General features: G+C 42.6%; 3 protein-coding genes across 3 annotated transcripts; all 3 read right to left on the bottom strand.

The window, feature by feature from the left end:
• Window positions 1-342: 342 nt before the first annotated feature.
• On the bottom strand, window positions 343-2,892 carry LOC122887004 (tripartite motif-containing protein 16-like). Its single transcript, XM_044219792.1, has one exon. It carries the CDS (start codon window positions 2,746-2,748, stop codon window positions 1,075-1,077), a length of 1,674 nt encoding a protein of 557 aa, XP_044075727.1. The 5' UTR covers window positions 2,749-2,892; the 3' UTR covers window positions 343-1,074.
• Window positions 343-13,455, bottom strand: LOC122887002 (tripartite motif-containing protein 16-like). The gene is made up of 2 exons (XM_044219790.1): window positions 11,478-13,455; window positions 343-1,017 (listed from the first exon to the last, which is right to left on the bottom strand). The coding sequence occupies exon 1, from the start codon at window positions 13,215-13,217 to the stop codon at window positions 11,535-11,537; it is 1,683 nt and encodes a 560-aa protein (XP_044075725.1). The 5' UTR covers window positions 13,218-13,455; the 3' UTR covers window positions 343-1,017; window positions 11,478-11,534.
• Window positions 5,580-8,205, bottom strand: LOC122887003 (tripartite motif-containing protein 16-like). The gene has a single exon (XM_044219791.1). It carries the CDS (start codon window positions 7,972-7,974, stop codon window positions 6,295-6,297), a length of 1,680 nt encoding a protein of 559 aa, XP_044075726.1. The 5' UTR covers window positions 7,975-8,205; the 3' UTR covers window positions 5,580-6,294.
• Window positions 13,456-21,043: the final 7,588 nt, after the last annotated feature.

Here is a 21,043-nt window from a genome sequence, read left to right as displayed (position 1 = left end):
ACTTCTTCACACCCAAACTCCACCAAATGAATTCAGACTATTTTTCCACTTTTTTAAGTCTGTGTAATAAATCCTCTTTACTGACTAAGTGCACAAACACAATGTTGGCTGTAAAAAGCAACAAGTGATAGAAAACTCTGCTAATTTCTCTGTGACGAAGCTGTTTCAGTGAGGAAAGCTGAAAGCACAGAGACCGACTGACAAACGCTCTTCTGCTCTAAACATGAACACTGCACTTTGTGGTGTTTCAGGAGGGAAACTGCCTCAGTTCGACTCATATTAGTGTCACATTTTCTCCATCAGCTTTGAATGAGACCCTGGAATGAAGACAAGAAGAAAACACTTTGTTCACGTTTGTTTATTCATCATGTAAACCTTCAGTTCGTTCACACATCCCATCAGTAAAGTCAGTTCAGTGACTCTTGTTCAATGATTTCATGTACAGATTCACTTCATCCACACAATCACTCTGTTTGTCCAGAATCTCAGCTGTGTAGAAGAAGATAATCAATGACCTGCTTGTTGATTATGATAACTACAGGTTTATAATACCTCATAGTACCTCATTTGTATGTCACTTTGGACAACAACAACATCTGGTCTGCCAAACAAACAAATGTAAATGTAATTAAAGATTTCTTTACAAATGGATGAAAACAAAATATCTCCGATAAAGGAAGGTCTGGTGCTTTCTCTCTTTAGACCCATGCAGTGGAAGAGAAACAACAACAGACAAACACATCAATACAAATATTCAGCCAACATTTAGAGCACAGAGAAGTTTCCGTCTTCATGCAGAGAAATGTCAGTTCAGCTCAGCCAAAGTCATCCTGAGCAGTGACAGCCTCCATGGCTAAACAGACAGGAAGGAGCGCCACCTAAAGAAACTCAAACATTTACAGAACCGCTAATGAGAAGGTGTCACAGGACCACCCATAATGTTTGATTGAAAGCTGATCTCTGTGCAGTGAAGAAATGCCACAACAATCAGCGCTCAGCAGCAAACATGAAGACAAAATCAGTTTAAGAGTTAAAACACAGAATTTAACCCACTGTCCCTTAAATGACTTCTGACTATTTGAGTTCACAGAACTCAGCAGTGGCTCCAGAAGAGAAAAGTTGAAGTCCAGCATAGAGAGGCTGAGTGAATGTGGTCTGGACTCTGTGGAGGAGAGTGATGGTTTCAGAGATGCTGTAGAAGGACAGAATACCTGCCCTGTGATCCAGGTACACTCCTACTCTGGAGGACCAAGGACCTGAGACGGGAGTTTGGACTTTGTTGTACCAAAAGTTATAACTGTTGTTGTCACAATATAACGCCCAAGATTTGTCATTGAAACCAAATCCACATTCATTCAGCCTCCCTGATCTGCTGATATTCTTGTATGTGACTGCTACAGAAACTCCTCTCCCTCTCCACTCCACCTCCCAGTAACAACGTCCAGTCAGACTCTGTCTACTCAGGACCTGACAACATCCAGTGAATCTGTCTGGGTGACTAGAATAAGACTGAACTTCTCTCATTACTGTTGCTTTTCTGTTCCCTTCAGATAATAACATCTTTGTATGTGCTGTGTTTGGATCCAGTGTGATTTCACGTGAATGTTTTAAGACTCCAGCTCTGGTCTTGGGCTCTGGTTGTGACAGTAAAACATCCACTTCAGTCACTGTCAGTGAGATGTTTGTCCATTTCTCACTCAGAACGTCCTGTAGTTTATCTCTGACCTCTGACACAGCCGCTGTCACATCCTCAAAGTAGCTCAGAGGACGGATATCGATGCTGGATGAGTCTGTAGACTCAATGAGTCGTGACAGTGAGGGGTAGCTGTGTAGAAACTGGGTGTGATCCTCTGTGCGTGAGAGCTGCTCCAGCTCAGCGTCTTTCCTCTTCAGCTCAGTGATCTCCTGCTCCAGCTTCTCCTGAAGCTCTTTGGCTCGACTCACTTCAGTTTCCTGCTGGGATCTGACCTGCTGCTTCACATCAGAGCTTCTTTTCTCCATGAGACGGATCAGCTCAGTGAAGATCTTCTCACTGTCCCTCACTGCTTTATCAGCAGAGCGATTGATCGCCTCCACCTCCTGCTGAAGCAGCTTCACATCTTTCTGTCTGTCCTGGATTCTCTGCTGGATGTTTTGTCGCCTCACCTCGAGCTCTCTCTGCCTCTCAGTCCTTTCTGCTGCAGCTGAGACTGTGTCGTGGCCTTTATGTTCATCCACAGAGCAGAGATAACAGATACACTGCTGGTCAGTACGGCAGAACATCTTCATCGCCTCATCATGGCGAGAGCAGATGTTCTCCTGGAGCTTCTTGGAGGGGTCCACCAGCTTGTGTTTCTTTAATGGAGCCACATCGTAATGAGGCTGGAGGTGTTTGTCACAGTAAGAGGCCAGACAGACCAGGCAGGACTTGAGGGCTTTCAGTTTTCTCCCAGTGCAGATATCACAGGCCACATCTTCAGGTCCAGCATAGCAGTGATCAGCAGGAGCAGCTTGGAGTCCGGTCTTCTTCAGTTCCTCCACTAAAGCTGCTAACATGGTGTTTTTCAGCAGGACAGGCCTTGGTATAAAGAACTGCCTGCACTGAGGGCAGCTGTGGATGTTCTTCTCATCCTCTTCATCCCAATGGGTTTTAATACAGTTCATGCAGTAGCTGTGTCCACAGGGAATAGTCACCGGATCCTTCAGTAGATCCACACAGATCGCACAAGAGAAGGTTTCCCGGTCCAGCTGAACTCCTTTCTGCGCCATTTCACCTCTCAGTGGCAACGCCTGTCTGAGTTTCACTTTCTTTGAGCGGAAAGGAGTTTGAGCTCTGATCTAAACAACATGTGTTTGTGCAGTGAATGGGGCCTGTCAGATCCTGCACTTCACCACATGTTGGCTACACCCATCTTCAAACTGTAGATCTGAAGGGGAGGGAACAAGCAAATATGTGTGCAGAGTGGAGCTCGCTGTGTTTGAGAGCAGGAAGAAGAGGGAGGGGTCATCGAGCTTTGACTCATTCCAGGAAGAGGAGCAGCGCTGTGAATCTGAACTTTGTTTCCTCATTTCCACTGAAGCCTTGGTTCAAACCTGCTCCCTGTTTGAAAACATTTCAGTTTTTAGCTGTAAAATCCTTCTTCTCCTCAGGCTTTGTTGATGGCTCCATGTTTCTCCAACTCTTCCTCATATTCTGTTCAGTTTTCTTTTACTGGTTAAAAACCAGCTGACTGACAATAATCAAAGTAAACTGTCAGAAAATACTTAAACTGCTGTATAATCATTTTGTCACATATTTAATGATCGGCTTTGAAGCATTTGTGACAAAACAGTTGAATTTCAGAATATCATCCGGAGCCAAACCAGCATTTCAAGCTTCAGATGGGTTTAAACAAATAACATCAAGTTTACAACAAGTTATTTGTTGCAGCTGTGAATCCAGAAGGACACGACTGAACCAGATCAGCTGCTTCTGCAGTTAATTTGTTGATTCATATGAATTGCCATTTTATCACCTTTGTTATTTTCTGTGTAAACCAATGAGTTTAAAATCCAAGACTCACACTTTAACTTCCTACAGTGTGCTGACGATATGGCACTGGTTGGCCTTCTGTGTGAGGGGGACTCTGCAAAAGATGGCGCTTATTTCTCACTTGTTGTAAAAGCTGAGTCACTCACTGTGGCACTCTCTATCCCTGTGGGAGTTTCATAAGTTTTTGGTTTTGTAGTGTCTCTGTTAAGTGCTGCCTGCTTAGAACATTTTACACATTGATATAAATGTCGTATAAAAATATTAAACATGTTTAAAATGAAACATTCACCAGGAATTTCTCTGCTGGCGACATCTAGTGGCCATTTTGATCAAACCAAGTGAATATTTAAATAACAAATGTCACTTTAATGATTTCTGAATACAGAAATTATTATCTGCATCAAAATGTACTTTATGTTCATAAAGTTGCTCTGTGTTTCTTCCTCACTGTCAGTTACCTTCCATTCAAGCTCAACTTCATTTGTCATTTCAACCCAAAGAATGCAGCTCAATGAAATGTCGATTCTCACAGGAACGACACAAAAACAGGCTTAATGCAGGGAGTTCATGTAGAGCACGTGTGCAATGAAAACATTAATACTCGCTGAGTGTACTGATGGTGTTTCACAAGAAGTAGTACTGCAGTATGTTGCCATGTCAGTTCTGTATGTTGTAACGAAGGTTTCACGCAGCAGAGGCTCATTGTAGTGAAGGTAAATATTCAAAAGTGAGCAGAAGTTATTGAGTGTAGACTGTCCTCTGTCGTTAAAATAAGAAACAGCAGGTGGAGCCAGACACACACACACACACACACACACACACACACAGACAGCAGTTAAACACCATCACTGCTGTTATTATTGAACCAGGTCAGTGAACGCACCTTGGCCTCTTTGAGCGAGGACTTGATCCCGTCTCTGTGTTGATGCATCTGGTCCACGTGGATCCTCCAGTCCTGCAGACCAGCACACAGACCAGAGACCGGTCAAACACAACTGAAACAAGCAGCAACACAACAGAGAGCATGCTGGGAAACTACAGCAACACTCTCATGTTTCATAATCACAGCTGATTTAAAGACAACATTTTATTTTGTGACAGAATCAACAGACAGATGTCAGACTGCTGCCTTCAGGGACCACTGAGACATTAAAGTGAAAAGCACTTCTTCCACCTCACACCTGCTCAGACTTTTAACTGAAATGGACTTTTTTCATGGAGCGAGCTCCTCGGTGCCGAGTGTAAATGTGGAGCGACGACCCAGAGTGCTTTGCTTTTTACTCACCACAGAAACTGAAGCTGCAGTAATACAGGAGACTGTGTTTAAAATAGTTTGATACCTGAAGTCTAACTTTGCCGTTGATGCTTAATACTTCTGTGCTGGAAAAGGTGGAGTAACTTTACCTGTGATGGTGCAATAAAACAATCACAGCTGTCAGGAATCCTAATCCTGACTGTTTTAGATGCATTTCTTTGTTGCCGACTGAGGATCAATTGGAGAAGCTCTTGAGCACAGCAGCTGTTTTGTGGATTGGCAAAATGAGTCACAACAAGTTTGAATCTAGTCTGGATTCAGACTTTCCAACCCAGGATCGTCCGGCTGTGAGGCGACAGAGCTGAACACTGAACCAACACGACAGCTTCATTCTGAAGTTTCATCTCCATGAAAATCAATGAAATGACCTCAAGTCCATCTGTTGTCTCGTGTGTGTCAGGACGCGACTAAACTTCTTCACACCCAAACTCCACCAAATGAATTCAGACTATTTTTCCACTTTTTTAAGTCTGTGTAATAAATCCTCTTTACTGACTAAGTGCACAAACAAAATGTTGGCTGTAAAAAGCAACAAGTGATAGAAAACTCTGCTCATTTCTCTGTGACAAAGCTGTTTCAGTGAGGAAAGCTGAAAGCACAGAGACCGACTGACAAACGCTCTTCTGCTCTAAACATGAACACTGCACTTTGTGGTGTTTCAGGAGGGAAACTGCCTCAGTTCGACTCATATTAGTGTCACATTTTCTCCATCAGCTTTGAATGAGACCCTGGAATGAAGACAAGAAGAAAACACTTTGTTCACGTTTGTTTATTCATCATGTAAACCTTCAGTTCGTTCACACATCCCATCAGTAAAGTCTGTTCAGTGACTCTTGATCAACGATTTCATGTACAGATTCACTTCATCCACACAATCACTCTGTTTGACCAGAATCTCAGCTGTGTAGAAGAAGATAATCAATTATCTGCTTATTGATTATGATAATTACAGGTTTATAATACCTCATAGTACCTCATTTGTATGTCACTTTGGACAACAACAACATCTGGTCTGCCAAACAAACAAATGTAAATGTAATTATAGATTTCTTTACAAATGGATGAAAACAAAATTTCTCCGATAAAGGAAGGTCTGGCGCTTTCTCTCTTTCGACCCATGCAGTGGAAGAGAAACAACAACAGACAAACACATCAATACAAATATTCAGCCAACATTTAGAGCACAGAGAAGTTTCCGTCTTCATGCAGAGAAATGTCAGTTCAGCTCAACCAAAGCCATCCTGAGCAGTGACAGCCTCCATGGCTAAACAGACAGGAAGCAGCGCCACCTAAAGAAACTCAAACATTTACAGAACCGCTAATGAGAAGGTGTCACAGGACCACCCATAATGTTTGATTGACAGCTGATCTCTGTGCAGTGAAGAAATGCCACAACAATCAGCAAGACAAGATCAGTTTAAGAGTTAAAACACAGAATTTAACCCACTGTCCCTTAAATGACTTCTGACTATTTCAGTTTACAGAACTCAGCAGTGTCTCCAGAAGAGAAAAGCCGAAGTCCAGCATAGAGAGGCTGAGTGAATGTGGTCTGGACTCTGTGGAGGAGAGTCATGGTTTCAGAGATGCTGTAGAAGGACAGAATACCTGCCCTGTGATCCAGGTACACTCCTACTCTGGAGGACCGAGGACCTGAGACGGGAGTTTGGACATTGTTGTACCAAAAGTTATAACTATTGTTGTCACAATATAACGCCCAAGATTTGTCATTGAAACCAAATCCACATTCATTCCAGCTCCCTGCTCTACTGATATTCTTGTATGCGACTGCTAGAGAAACTCTTCCCCCTCCCCCTCTCCTCTCCACCTCCCAGTAACAACGTCCAGTCAGACTGTCTCTACTCAGGACCTGCCACCATCCAGTGAATCTGTCTGGGTGTCTAGAATAAGACTGTTGTTCACTCATTAATGATGCTTTTCTGTTCCCTTCAGATAATAACAGATATGTGTGAGCTGTGTTTGGATCCAGTGTGATTTCACGTGAATATTTTAAGACTCCAGCTCTGGTCTTGGGCTCTGCTTGTGGCAGTAAAACATCCACTTTAGTCACCGTCAGTGAGATGTTTGTCCATTTCTCACTCAGAACGTCCTGTAGTTTATCTCTGACCTCTGACACAGCCGCTGTCACATCCTCAAAGTAGCTCAGAGGACGGATATCGATGCTGGATGAGTCTGTAGACTCACTGAGTCGTGACAGTGACGGGTAGCTGAGTAGAAACTGGGTGTGATCCTCTGTGCGTGAGAGCTGCTCCAGCTCAGCATCTATCCTCTTCAGCTCAGTGATCTCCTGCTCCAGCTTCTCCTGAAGCTCTTTGGCTCGACTCACTTCAGTTTCCTGCTGGGATCTGACCTGCTGCTTCACATCAGAGCTTCTTTTCTCCATGAGACGGATCAGCTCAGTGAAGATCTTCTCACTGTCCCTCACTGCTTTATCAGCAGAGCGATTGATCGCCTCCACCTCCTGCTGAAGCAGCTTCACATCTTTCTGTCTGTCCTGGATTCTCTGCTGGATGTTTTGTCGCCTCACCTCGAGCTCTCTCTGCCTCTCAGTCCTTTCTGCTGCAGCTGAGACTGTGTCGTGGCCTTTATGTTCATCCACAGAGCAGAGATAACAGATACACTGCTGGTCAGTACGGCAGAACATCTTCATCGCCTCATCATGACGAGAGCAGATGTTCTCCTGGAGCTTCTTGGAGGGGTCCACCAGCTTGTGTTTCTTTAATGGAGCCACATCGTAATGAGGCTGGAGGTGTTTGTCACAGTAAGAGGCCAGACAGACCAGGCAGGACTTGAGGGCTTTCAGTTTTCTCCCAGTGCAGATATCACAGGCCACATCTTCAGGTCCAGCATAGCAGTGATCAGCAGGAGCAGCTTGGAGTCCGGTCTTCTTCAGTTCCTCCACTAAAGCTGCTAACATGGTGTTTTTCAGCAGGACAGGCCTTGGTATAAAGAACTGCCTGCACTGAGGGCAGCTGTGGATGTTCTTCTCATCCTCTTCATCCCAATGGGTTTTAATACAGTTCATGCAGTAGCTGTGTCCACAGGGAATAGTCACCGGATCCTTCAGTAGATCCACACAGATCGCACAAGAGAAGGTTTCCCGGTCCAGCTGAACTCCTTTCTGCGCCATTTCACCTCTCAGTGGCAACGCCTGTCTGAGTTTCACTTTCTTTGAGCGGAAAGGAGTTTGAGCTCTGATCTAAACAACATGTGTTTGTGCAGTGAATGGGGCCTGTCAGATCCTGCACTTCACCACATGTTGGCTACACCCATCTTCAAACTGTAGATCTGAAGGGGAGGGAACAAGCAAATATGTGTGCAGAGTGGAGCTCGCTGTGTTTGAGAGCAGGAAGAAGAGGGAGGGGTCATCGAGCTTTGACTCATTCCAGGAAGAGGAGCAGCGCTGTGAATCTGAACTTTGTTTCCTCATTTCCACTGAAGCCTTGGTTCAAACCTGCTCCCTGTTTGAAAACATTTCAGTTTTTAGCTGTAAAATCCTTCTTCTCCTCAGGCTTTGTTGATGGCTCCATGTTTCTCCAACTCTTCCTCATATTCTGTTCAGTTTTCTTTTACTGGTTAAAAACCAGCTGACTGACAATAATCAAAGTAAACTGTCAGAAAATACTTAAACTGCTGTATAATCATTTTGTCACATATTTAATGATCGGCTTTGAAGCATTTGTGACAAAACAGTTGAATTTCAGAATATCATCCGGAGCCAAACCAGCATTTCAAGCTTCAGATGGGTTTAAACAAATAACATCAAGTTTACAACAAGTTATTTGTTGCAGCTGTGAATCCAGAAGGACACGACTGAACCAGATCAGCTGCTTCTGCAGTTAATTTGTTGATTCATATGAATTGCCATTTTATCACCTTTGTTATTTTCTGTGTAAACCAATGAGTTTAAAATCCAAGACTCACACTTTAACTTCCTACAGTGTGCTGACGATATGGCACTGGTTGGCCTTCTGTGTGAGGGGGACTCTGCAAAAGATGGCGCTTATTTCTCACTTGTTGTAAAAGCTGAGTCACTCACTGTGGCACTCTCTATCCCTGTGGGAGTTTCATAAGTTTTTGGTTTTGTAGTGTCTCTGTTAAGTGCTGCCTGCTTAGAACATTTTACACATTGATATAAATGTCGTATAAAAATATTAAACATGTTTAAAATGAAACATTCACCAGGAATTTCTCTGCTGGCGACATCTAGTGGCCATTTTGATCAAACCAAGTGAATATTTAAATAACAAATGTCACTTTAATGATTTCTGAATACAGAAATTATTATCTGCATCAAAATGTACTTTATGTTCATAAAGTTGCTCTGTGTTTCTTCCTCACTGTCAGTTACCTTCCATTCAAGCTCAACTTCATTTGTCATTTCAACCCAAAGAATGCAGCTCAATGAAATGTCGATTCTCACAGGAACGACACAAAAACAGGCTTAATGCAGGGAGTTCATGTAGAGCACGTGTGCAATGAAAACATTAATACTCGCTGAGTGTACTGATGGTGTTTCACAAGAAGTAGTACTGCAGTATGTTGCCATGTCAGTTCTGTATGTTGTAACGAAGGTTTCACGCAGCAGAGGCTCATTGTAGTGAAGGTAAATATTCAAAAGTGAGCAGAAGTTATTGAGTGTAGACTGTCCTCTGTCGTTAAAATAAGAAACAGCAGGTGGAGCCAGACACACACACACACACACACACACACACACACACACACACACACACACAGACAGCAGTTAAACACCATCACTGCTGTTATTATTGAACCAGGTCAGTGAACGCACCTTGGCCTCTTTGAGCGAGGACTTGATCCCGTCTCTGTGTTGATGCATCTGGTCCACGTGGATCCTCCAGTCCTGCAGACCAGCACACAGACCAGAGACCGGTCAAACACAACTGAAACAAGCAGCAACACAACAGAGAGCATGCTGGGAAACTACAGCAACACTCTCATGTTTCATAATCACAGCTGATTTAAAGACAACATTTTATTTTGTGACAGAATCAACAGACAGATGTCAGACTGCTGCCTTCAGGGACCACTGAGACATTAAAGTGAAAAGCACTTCTTCCACCTCACACCTGCTCAGACTTTTAACTGAAATGGACTTTTTCATGGAGCGAGCTCCTCGGTGCCAGTGTAAATGTGGAGCGACGACCCAGAGTGCTTTGCTTTTTACTCACCATAGAAACTGAAGCTGCAGTAATACAGGAGACTGTGTTTAAAATAGTTTGATACCTGAAGTCTAACTTTGCCGTTGATGCTTAATACTTCTGTGCTGGAAAAGGTGGAGTAACTTTACCTGTGATGGTGCAATAAAACAATCACAGCTGTCAGGAATCCTAATCCTGACTGTTTTAGATGCATTTCTTTGTTGCCGACTGAGGATCAATTGGAGAAGCTCTTGAGCACAGCAGCTGTTTTGTGGATTGGCAAAATGAGTCACAACAAGTTTGAATCTAGTCTGGATTCAGACTTTCCAACCCAGGATCGTCCGGCTGTGAGGCGACAGAGCTGAACACTGAACCAACACGACAGCTTCATTCTGAAGTTTCATCTCCATGAAAATCAATGAAATGACCTCAAGTCCATCTGTTGTCTCGTGTGTGTCAGGACGCGACTAAACTTCTTCACACCCAAACTCCACCAAATGAATTCAGACTATTTTTCCACTTTTTTAAGTCTGTGTAATAAATCCTCTTTACTGACTAAGTGCACAAACAAAATGTTGGCTGTAAAAAGCAACAAGTGATAGAAAACTCTGCTCATTTCTCTGTGACAAAGCTGTTTCAGTGAGGAAAGCTGAAAGCACAGAGACCGACTGACAAACGCTCTTCTGCTCTAAACATGAACACTGCACTTTGTGGTGTTTCAGGAGGGAAACTGCCTCAGTTCGACTCATATTAGTGTCACATTTTCTCCATCAGCTTTGAATGAGACCCTGGAATGAAGACAAGAAGAAAACACTTTGTTCACGTTTGTTTATTCATCATGTAAACCTTCAGTTCGTTCACACATCCCATCAGTAAAGTCTGTTCAGTGACTCTTGATCAACGATTTCATGTACAGATTCACTTCATCCACACAATCACTCTGTTTGACCAGAATCTCAGCTGTGTAGAAGAAGATAATCAATTATCTGCTTATTGATTATGATAATTACAGGTTTATAATACCTCATAGTACCTCATTTGTATGTCACTTTGGACAACAACAACATCTGGTCTGCCAAACAAACAAATGTAAATGTAATTATAGATTTCTTTACAAATGGATGAAAACAAAATTTCTCCGATAAAGGAAGGTCTGGCGCTTTCTCTCTTTCGACCCATGCAGTGGAAGAGAAACAACAACAGACAAACACATCAATACAAATATTCAGCCAACATTTAGAGCACAGAGAAGTTTCCGTCTTCATGCAGAGAAATGTCAGTTCAGCTCAACCAAAGCCATCCTGAGCAGTGACAGCCTCCATGGCTAAACAGACAGGAAGCAGCGCCACCTAAAGAAACTCAAACATTTACAGAACCGCTAATGAGAAGGTGTCACAGGACCACCCATAATGTTTGATTGACAGCTGATCTCTGTGCAGTGAAGAAATGCCACAACAATCAGCAAGACAAAATAAGTTTAAGAGTTAAAACACAGAATTTAACCCACTGTCCCTTAAATGACTTCTGACTATTTGAGTTCACAGAACTCAGCAGTGTCTCCAAAAGAATAATAAAGCCAAAGTCCAGCATAGAGAGGCTGAGTGAATGTGGTCTGGACTCTGTGGAGGAGAGTCATGGTTTCAGAGATGCTGTAGAAGGACAGAATACCTGCCCTGTGATCCAGGTACACTCCTACTCTGGAGGACCGAGGACCTGAGACGGGAGTTTGGACATTGTTGTACCAAAAGTTATAACTATTGTTGTCACAATATAACGCCCAAGATTTGTCATTGAAACCAAATCCACATTCATTCCAGCTCCCTGCTCTACTGATATTCTTGTATGTGACTGCTAGAGAAACTCTTCCCCCTCCCCCTCTCCTCTCCACCTCCCAGTAACAACGTCCAGTCAGACTGTCTCTACTCAGGACCTGCCACCATCCAGTGAATCTGTCTGGGTGTCTAGAATAAGACTGTTGTTCACTCATTAATGATGCTTTTCTGTTCCCTTCAGATAATAACAGATATGTGTGAGCTGTGTTTGGATCCAGTGTGATTTCACGTGAATATTTTAAGACTCCAGCTCTGGTCTTGGGCTCTGCTTGTGGCAGTAAAACATCCACTTTAGTCACCGTCAGTGAGATGTTTGTCCATTTCTCACTCAGAACGTCCTGTAGTTTATCTCTGACCTCTGACACAGCCGCTGTCACATCCTCAAAGTAGCTCAGAGGACGGATATCGATGCTGGATGAGTCTGTAGACTCACTGAGTCGTGACAGTGACGGGTAGCTGTGTAGAAACTGGGTGTGATCCTCTGTGCGTGAGAGCTGCTCCAGCTCAGCATCTATCCTCTTCAGCTCAGTGATCTCCTGCTCCAGCTTCTCCTGAAGCTCTTTGGCTCGACTCACTTCAGTTTCCTGCTGGAATCTGACCTGCTGCTTCACATCAAAGCTTCTTTTCTCCATGAGACGGATCAGCTCAGTGAAGATCTTCTCACTGTCCTCCACTGCTTTATCAGCAGAGCGATTGATCGCCTCCACCTCCTGCTGAAGCAGCTTCACATCTTTCTCTCTGTCCTGGATTCTCTGCTGAATGTTTTGTCGACTCACCTCAAGCTCTCTCTGCCTCTCAGTCCTCTCTGCTGCAGCTGAGACAGTGACGTGGTCTTTATGTTCATCCACAGAGCAGAGATAACAGATACACTGCTGGTCAGTGCGGCAGAACATCTTCATCACCTCATCATGACGAGAGCAGATGTTCTCCTGGAGCTTCTTGGAGGGGTCCACCAGCTTGTGTTTCTTTAATGGAGCCACATCGTAATGAGGCTGGAGGTGTTTGTCACAGTAAGAGGCCAGACAGACCAGGCAGGACTTGAGGGCTTTCAGTTTTCTCCCAGTGCAGATATCACAGGCCACATCTTCAGGTCCAGCATAGCAGTGATCAGCAGGAGCAGCTTGGAGTCCGGTCTTCTTCAGTTCCTCCACTAAAGCTGCTAACATGGTGTTTTTCAGCAGGACAGGCCTTGGTATAAAGAACTGCCTGCACTGAGGGCAGCTGTGGATGTTCTTCTCATCCTCTTCATCCCAATGGGTTTTAATACAGTTCATGCAGTAGCTGTGTCCACAGGGAATAGTCACCGGATCCTTCAGTAGATCCACACAGATCGCACAAGAGAAGGTTTCCCGGTCCAGCTGAACTCCTTTCTGCGCCATTTCACCTCTCAGTGGCAACGCCTGTCTGAGTTTCACTTTCTTTGAGCGGAAAGGAGTTTGAGCTCTGATCTAAACAACATGTGTTTGTGCAGTGAATGGGGCCTGTCAGATCCTGCACTTCACCACATGTTGGCTACACCCATCTTCAAACTGTAGATCTGAAGGGGAGGGAACAAGCAAATATGTGTGCAGAGTGGAGCTCGCTGTGTTTGAGAGCAGGAAGAAGAGGGAGGGGTCATCGAGCTTTGACTCATTCCAGGAAGAGGAGCAGCGCTGTGAATCTGAACTTTGTTTCCTCATTTCCACTGAAGCCTTGGTTCAAACCTGCTCCCTGTTTGAAAACATTTCAGTTTTTAGCTGTAAAATCCTTCTTCTCCTCAGGCTTTGTTGATGGCTCCATGTTTCTCCAACTCTTCCTCATATTCTGTTCAGTTTTCTTTTACTGGTTAAAAACCAGCTGACTGACAATAATCAAAGTAAACTGTCAGAAAATACTTAAACTGCTGTATAATCATTTTGTCACATATTTAATGATCGGCTTTGAAGCATTTGTGACAAAACAGTTGAATTTCAGAATATCATCCGGAGCCAAACCAGCATTTCAAGCTTCAGATGGGTTTAAACAAATAACATCAAGTTTACAACAAGTTATTTGTTGCAGCTGTGAATCCAGAAGGACACGACTGAACCAGATCAGCTGCTTCTGCAGTTAATTTGTTGATTCATATGAATTGCCATTTTATCACCTTTGTTATTTTCTGTGTAAACCAATGAGTTTAAAATCCAAGACTCACGCTTTAACTTCCTACAGTGTGCTGACGATATGGCACTGGTTGGCCTTCTGTGTGAGGGGGACTCTGCAAAAGATGACGCATATTTTAATCATGCAGTTTTCCTGCAGCAGTGGTGTGAGGAGAGTGTGTTTAGTAAATGTAGGTGAAACCAAAGAACTTTTCTTATCCAGCAACACACAAGACACTCCTGATACATTTCAACCTTTGACCTTCACTGGATCCCCTGTAGAAACTGTCAGTGGTTTGAAATATCTTGGAACTGTGACTGATGGCCACCTTAACTTCACAGACAGAACTGACTATATTTTAAGGAAACAAACAGGTTCTATCTGCACTTTCAGTGGTTTGACACCATTTACTACGATGCATGACACAGTGCACTTTTACTGTAAAGGGTTTTATCAGCCTAAAAACACGCTCTGAACTAAAACTGTAGGCAAAGTGAGTTGAGGAGCTTTAACCTCCTCTACATCTCTGGTTAGCAGGATGAAGGCGCCCTCTTGTGTTGTGCGTCAGTTTTCACATTTCAGCTGTTAACCTGCTGTGATGTTCACTGCAGGAAGACGTGTAAAAACTTCACTGAGCCTTTGGCAGCTTCAAGCGACATCAGTAAAGAGACATTTCAATACGTGTGATATCACACTATGTCACACCCTGTAACACTGATGCTGCATTCAGATAACATGGGAAAGATGGGAGAGAAGAGTTTCCACTTTACAAATATTATTCCCATCAGCTCTCAGGATTTAAATGGTATTTGGGAATGTGAGATTTGAGGCTGCAGATTCTCACATTCTGAGGAAACAACATGGAAATACATGTAACCAAATGTAAAGAATCATAAATTCATTTAATTCATTGTGACAAAGCCGTTTCAGTGAGGAAAGCTGAAAGCACAGAGACCGACTGACAAACGCTCTTCTGCTCTAAACATGAACACTGCACTTTGTGGTGTTTCAGGAGGGAAACTGCCTCAGTTCGACTCATATTAGTGTCACATTTTCTCCATCAGCTTTGAATGAGACCCTGGAATGAAGACAAGAAGAAAACACTTTGTTCACGTTTGTTTATTCATCATGTAAACCTTCAGTTCGTTCACACATCCCATCAGTAAAGTCTGTTCAGTGACTCTTGTTCAACGATTTCATGTACAGATTCACTTCATCCACACAATCACTCTGTTTGACCAGAATCTCAGCTGTGTAGAAGAAGATAATCAATGATCTGCTTATTGATTATGATAATTACAGGTTTATAATACCTCATAGTACCTCATTTGTATGTCACTTTGGACAACAACAACATCTGGTCTGCCAAACAAACAAATGTAAATGTAATTATAGATTTCTTTACAATTGGATGAAAACAAAATATCTCCGATAAAGGAAGGTCTGGCGCTTTCTCTCTTTCGACCCATGCAGTGGAAGAGAAACAACAACAGACAAACACATCAATACAAATATTCAGCCAACATTTAGAGCACAGAGAAGTTTCCATCTTCATGCAGAGAAATGTCAGTTCAGCTCAACCAAAGTCATCCTGAGCAGTGACAGCCTCCATGGCTAAACAGACAGGAAGCAGCGCCACCTAAAGAAACTCAAACATTTACAGAACCGCTAATGAGAAGGTGTCACAGGACCACCCATAATGTTTGATTGACAGCTGATCTCTGTGCAGTGAAGAAATGCCACAACAATCAGCAAGACAAGATCAGTTTAAGAGTTAAAACACAGAATTTAACCCACTGTCCCTTAAATGACTTCTGACTATTTCAGTTTACAGAACTCAGCAGTGTCTCCAGAAGAGCTGTTTAACAATTTTACAAATACAGATAACATCAATCTTAAATACCTCATTGCAAGTGCACAACAAGTTACAAATCACAAGTGATAAACTCTACTATTGCTGTGTTTATCACTAATACTACTGAACATAACCTTGATGACTGAAACTGCACAATTTAGACATGTAATCTCTTGTGTTTAGGAGGAAAGCTAGCAATGAGATACATACCCTTGTGTCTAATGAACACCACGTTCGTGTTCGGAATCATCTAAACTTGTTCAGCAACTCTCAGCTAATGATCAATGTGACTAAAATTCACTTTTCACTTTCACTTGTGAAATCATACGTGAATAACATACATGTCATTAGTTTATTCATTATGTAACTTCAGTTCATCACAATCACTGTTGCAAAAACTCTGTAATGATTTTTACAATTATAAACATCTGTTGATAAAAAACTAGCTTTCACGAACAGACACTTGATCTGAAACACACATGTAAAAAACAGATCATACAAATATTCCAATATTTGAGCAAGAAGTCGTCTTCTGCCAGAGAAAGATCACCAGAAACTCACAATACATATCAGCTTACATGAGACAACAGAGAAGATGAGAGCTCACTTAAGACCAAGTCACTGAGAACCATGTAACACAAGAACCCAAATTTAGAAGCTAGAAGAAGAATGCACAACAAATCAGGCTAGCTAGCTAAGATTAAGCAAATACAGCTCAGTCAAACCAGAAAATCACTTTAAATTGAACTCAAATTACCAGCTGATGCTCGAAGAAAAGTTAAGCATGCAAAGATAGCTGTGAGTGATGATCGTGGTGATGGTTCAGAGAGCTGAGATCAAGATACCTGTGGACAGTAATCTCCTACTCAGAACCACTGGAGACCGAGACTGATGTAGATTGAAACTTTGTTGTACAATAATAAACATGATTGTACATTGAAAGCCAAATGCTTGAAGCCAGAATCACTTCTTAGCCTCTGCTCGAATCTCTTAGTACCTCAAACTCTCTCCCAACCTCAGACACGTCAGTAGACTCTGTCTATCAGGACCTGAAAAGCTGATCTGTCGTACTAATAGATCTTCCATTCTGTTGCTTCTTCCCAATAATCATCTTTTGCTCTGTTTGATGCGTGATTCACTGAGTTTTAAATCCACCTGGTCTTGGCTCTGGTTGTGCAGTAAAACATCCATTCAGCACTGTCATGAGATGTTTGTCCATCTCACTCAGTAATCTGTCACAACGCTGACCTCTCAACTAGCCACGCTTCGAATCAATCTGTAGCTCAGAGTTGTATCAGTGATGGTAGCTCGTAGAAACTGGTTGCCTGTGGTAGCTGCTGCTAGCTTGCTTCCTTTCGTAGCTCAGTACTCCAGCTTCTCTTCAGTGGATCCTTGTCAGTCCTCAGGTCTTCTGATCTCGACTCTGGCTGCTTATCTACTCGATGGACGGATCGAGCTATGAGTTTCTCATGAGTCCTCACTGTTACGCAGACGATTGACCCCACTGCTGCGTGAAGTCAGCTTCACTTTTCTCTCTGCCTGGTTCCTGCTATGTTGTCCTGACTCGCTGCTCTTTGTCCTCTATCTGACTGCTCTACTGTTCGTCCTATTTATCACAGCAGAAACAGATCATGCATGCAGTGCAAGACGTCACTTCCAGCTCCTATCAGCGATCTTCATCCTGCACTTTGAGGTCACATGCTCTGGCTTTTGGGCCACTCGTTCTGGGCTGTAGGGTCGATCGGCCAGGCAGTGAGCTCCAGTGACTGCGGACTTGTCGGTGCTTCAGTTCATCCAGTGCATCAGTTTCAGGTAGCATCTTGTCAGTGGGCTTGGAGTCCTCTCTAGTCCTCACTGAAGTTCTAACAGGGTTTTCAGAGCGGCCTTGGTCTACTGAGGAGCGTTTTTCTTTCAAGTTTCATTCATCAGATGGTCCACAGGAAGTAGGTCTTCAGTCCACCCAGAAAGTTCCGGTCCACTGATCTTCTGCCATCTACCCCAGTGCAACGCTTGGTCACCTTGATCTTTGCGATCTAGTAGTTTGCCTTGATTGCCATTGTCTTGCAGATAGGCCGTTGGCTACTAAACTGTGTCTACTGAGGCAGCTGATGCTGTCAGTCTCAGCTCCCAAGTGTTTACAGAGCATGGTGAGGGCTCGCTTGTCTTGAGGGAGGGAACGAGCTCACATGAGTGTTCACTGCCGTGGAACTTCTTACTTGTTAACCTTCCATGAGCTTGGAGATGCTCCGTTTGACTCATCAGACAGTGCTGTATACTTCCTTCCTGTTTTTACTGCCTGTTACTCCAACATCATAGCGAAAATCTTTCTCTACGTGATGCTCATCTGTCGAATCTACGCGTAATTTGTCATTTTTATGACTCACGCTAATGAGTCAAACTGCGAATTACAATCATCATACAGCTTGTCAACTAAGTTTAATTCGTTATGTTTCAAACACTATTTGAACTGCATCCAGTAATGTGATCTAACATTCATTTGCTGTTATTTACATTAAATGCAATTATCACTTAGCTTATCTGAACAACTGTAGTCTTAATCAAGCTGAGTTAATTCATCTTGTAATTGATGAGTTGTTTGTTCGAATCGAGGGAATCCAGATCAAGTTTACTTTAGTGTCTATTCAGTTGCCTCTTAGAGGATTTACACAAGTTGTTATGTCGTAATACTGTTAAATGACATCAGATTCGTCTTGCGTTAATATGTATTTTCAATGAATATTTTAGCCTTGAATTTTTGCACAGAATTTTATTACATAAATGATCTTTACAGTCTTGTGTGTATGTGACTTTATCCTCATCAAATGTCTTTAGCAAGTTGCTCAATGTAGTGTTCCAAGTTGACAAACAGTTATCAATCACGTAGACTCCATAATGTGATTCACTTTGTAGTCCGAAAGCTCTGCTGGACTTAACGAATAAAGCTATATCTGTGACATGTGTTATTAAACATTATCGACGAGGTATGTTGCAGTATACAGTTGTAAAATTTGTAGAGTGTACGAAGTTCCGCGCTATTAGAAGCTATTTCAAAAAGAAGTTTGATGGACCTCCCGTCGTTAAAATCACAAACACATGACAGCATCAACACACCAACAACACACAACACAGCAAGTGACCACTGCGTTTAAGCAAACAGTGTAATCATGTGCATTGAGCTACTGTCGCTGATCTCCTGGTACGGCGACAGTTCAGCCGCAGACACACAAGCCAGCAACACAACTGAAGCAGGCAAACCGAGCTCGCAGCAACACTTCATGTTTCATAATCACAGTGATTAAAGACAACATTTATTTTTAAGAACAACAGCAATGTGCTGCGCCCAACATGAACATTAAAGACAAGCTACTTTTCAACTCACACCTCAACTTTTAATAAAGGACTCTGGCAGTGTTAAATGGGCCGGAAGTGCTTTTGTACCACCACAGATGAACTGATATCAGACGCTGTGTAAAATGTTGATCTGATCCGTTGATATTGTCTGAAGTAACTTCCGTGATGGCAAAACATTACTGTGAAGGTTAAACAATACGCTTCAGATCTACACCTTCGAATTTGCTAATCAGCTGTTTGAGGTATTGGAAAGCACTACAATTTGACAGTGATCAGACAGTTTAATCATCGCTTGGCCAGAGTAGAGTGACGACCACCAAGCTCATTCTGAATTCATCCTGAAAATCAATGATTATCATAGATCTGGCCTCGTCATGTATTCTGAGCGCAACCACAAATCACATTTTCACATTTAACTTTGATTTTACAACTTTACTAAAATGCCAACAATTTGCTGTAAGAGCATAAAAGCTTGTGTCAACTGTGAAAACTCTGTCATGTAGTAAAAGGTCAGAAGCTAAAGCCGCTCTGCATAGCTTCTGTTCATAGAAACTGCCTTTGGTGTTTGAAAACGCCAGTTCGATTATTATGTCAATATTTCATCATTTGAACCCTGGAATGAGACAAAAGAAAACACTTTGTTCACGTTTGTTTATTCATCATTAAACCTGTCACTCATCTAAAGTCTTCATGATCATTGATCAACGTTTCATGTCTGATCATCATCACACACATCTTGCCAATCATTCACATAGAATGATCAAATATTGCTTTTATTATATAATTACGTTTATATAATTACCTTTATCTTGTACCATATGTACTAACAACAAATGTATGCAACAAAATATGTATTTTATAATCTTTCAATGAAAACAAAATTCTCCGATAAGAACTGGTTTCGCTCCAAGAACAAAACACATCAACAAAAGCTCATGACGAAACGCCTAATGCATTTCAAGCACAAATTAGCCAGAGGAAGCAGTTTTCACAAGATGAAGTCAGACAGCATGTGACAGAACCGTTCAGTGTAAGCAATTTAGACACATCTTAAACTCAAAATTCAAACATGCAGCACTTTTGATTACAGCTGATTGCAGTGTAAAACACAGAATCACAAACAAGTCATTAAAGTTGACAGAATTCCCACTGTCTTAACTTACAAATCATTTCAGTAAGCAACAGCAGGTTCAATAAGGCTGATTGAGACTGAGAGGAACTCTGGTTCAGAGATCTTAGAAGGAAAACGACTTGTCCAGGTCACTCCTACTGGAGGACCGAGGCGTTGAAGTTGAAAGTTTACATTGTTTCATTATGCCCAGATTGTCATGAAAAACCAATTCATTCACCCTCACATTCACGAGATCTCCCTCCCTCTCTATCCAGTAACAACCTCCCCGTCTCTACTCAGCACCGTAACTCTGCTGCAACACTGCCTGCATGTGATGGTTCTAATACAGAATTGTACTGTTGATCATGATTTCAAATTAAACGTTGTGGAAGTTGTTGTCACAACATATTTTAGACTCACTCTGTCGGGCCTGAATGCAAAAATCACTAACGTCTGTAGTCCATTTCATACTCTCCTGAAAGTTTCTCTATGCACAGCTACCAGGTCTCAGTAGAAGGTAGCCAGAGGCTGTATGCGTACTGAGAGGAAACTGACGGACGTAGACATACGCTGGTGTAATACTGTCCTGAGAGTGCTCGTCGCTTTCTATGATCTTCCAGTCTACTCCTGAGTCACTTCTCGACTGTCATTGTACTCATGTACCTGCTGACTCGCTCCTGATTTCATGACTGGGCCTGATAAAGGCGGCACATTTTCCACCTGTTGCATCACTCTGCTGACCAGTTAATCTGCTGTTTGTCCGCTCT

The sequence above is a fragment of the Siniperca chuatsi genome, linkage group LG13 (genome assembly GCF_020085105.1).
Source record: "Siniperca chuatsi isolate FFG_IHB_CAS linkage group LG13, ASM2008510v1, whole genome shotgun sequence".
In the NCBI taxonomy this organism is placed as follows: Eukaryota; Metazoa; Chordata; class Actinopteri; order Centrarchiformes; family Sinipercidae; genus Siniperca; species Siniperca chuatsi.
Note: the sequence above shows the minus strand (reverse complement) of the source record. Positions and strands in the feature narration are given on the sequence as shown.